We start from the raw sequence: 1,596 nt of genomic DNA, 5'->3' as shown, positions 1-1,596 counted from the left end.
GACCATTTTTGCATGACAACAGAACATTTTCGTGTTGGCCGTGGCCTTGGTAAAATTAGATTTCATTCATTTTCTTACATTTTGGAACTATGAAATCTCTCTACCTTAGCCTAGTGAAAACTAGTAGTCGATAAATATCTGTTTTTTGAAAATAACATGAATGACACAGCGCTGCGACTTATTGACTATGTTGTGGTCCAGAGTTCTACTGCAGGGGTGCATGAAAGGGAGGGCCCAGGGGTCCATTTCCCCCCCAAGATTTAAAAAAAAAAGTAGTGGTGATGCTGTGATTCACTCGAAGCTCAGAGCTGAATTAGTACTTCCTAACCATGGAGTGGCACTGTCGTAATTTTTGTAATCCTAATTTATTTTCGACGTAAAAATCATGGAGCGAGTTTATTTAAAATTTATTAATCTAGCCTTACATTGATCTTGGGCTCTGCGAAATTATGTTCTATGTACGCTACTTTATCAATGGTTGATAAACAAACTTACTCTTGCTTACGGTTCCAATTAGGCTTTTATTTCAAGTAGGTGCATGTGATGCAAACACTTTTGATGTTTATGGTTTTCGTGGCATCGTTTTCCGGGATTTCGTCCGCCGCCTCTCGCCTGCCTTGCGCCGCCTCCACTCCTCCACGCCGTCCACCGCCGCCCCCCGATGCCTCCTCTCCTGCGATCTGCTCCGCGACCTACGGCGCCGTCTGCTCGCCATCCTGCTCTGCGATCTGCTCCGCGATCTGCTCCGCGACCCGCTCCGCCTCGATCGGCTGTGCCGCCTGCCGCCGCGCCGCCTGCCGCCGCGTCCCCGCCGCTGCATGCTGCTGCGGCCGCCGTCCGTGGCCGTCATCCCGGCCGCTCTCCACGCGTCTCTCTGCTGCTTCTCGCCTTTGCTCGCGATTCTGTACACGCCCCTGGACACGGGCACGATCGATCCGGACGTGATGGCTTTCTTGAGGGCGGAGCGAATGTCTTCGGTCGTCATCGATGGACCGCTGCCGGAAAATCTCTGAAGTTGACACACGATGGATTTGACCAAGTTGCCCCCACTCTCTCCCAACATGCTAATCGCGCTAGCCACTCGGCTGGTTTGTTTTCGTTGCATGATGCTGTCTCGCTATTGCTGAGTGTTATTAGAGCCTGCTTACGATTTTGGATTGGATATCATGGTAGCCTGAAATATTAATATTTTTTGCGTCGAGCGTCGCCCATCGCGAAACGGTGATAAACTTAAACAAAATATCTTCGCAACCAGTCAACAGCGGAGCAGTTCAATTGTTGTCATGCAGGACCTCGCAATGGCACAATGATGGGACGCACGGAAATACTCGAGAATTGAAATGCCTCTTCCATGACCGTGAATCCGTATCGTATATCGTGAATCGTATACCTTCATCATCATCATCTTCTGCTCTGCAGGACCCTGGTCATCTCAATTTTCTTCCATTCTACTCTACCACCTCCCAGCTTCCTCAAACCTTCTTCCACTACCTCCACACATATTTTTTCCGTGTATTCCTCCAATTCTTCTTCCCTCTGGTCAGTCATTGGCTGATTAAGGTTGTTATTTTGGGGGGGGGTGTGAATTGTTTTCCG

The 1,596-nt window shown here is 49.1% G+C and overlaps 1 protein-coding gene across 1 annotated transcript; it reads right to left on the bottom strand.

The window, feature by feature from the left end:
- Positions 1–562: 562 nt before the first annotated feature.
- LOC124165872 (arginine/serine-rich coiled-coil protein 2-like) lies at positions 563–1,063 on the bottom strand. Its single transcript, XM_046543409.1, has one exon. It carries the CDS (start codon positions 1,061–1,063, stop codon positions 563–565), a length of 501 nt encoding a protein of 166 aa, XP_046399365.1.
- Positions 1,064–1,596: the final 533 nt, after the last annotated feature.

This window comes from Ischnura elegans, chromosome 9, assembly GCF_921293095.1.
Source record: "Ischnura elegans chromosome 9, ioIscEleg1.1, whole genome shotgun sequence".
NCBI lineage: Eukaryota > Metazoa > Arthropoda > Insecta > Odonata > Coenagrionidae > Ischnura > Ischnura elegans.
This window is presented reverse-complemented; position numbering and strand designations above follow the sequence as displayed.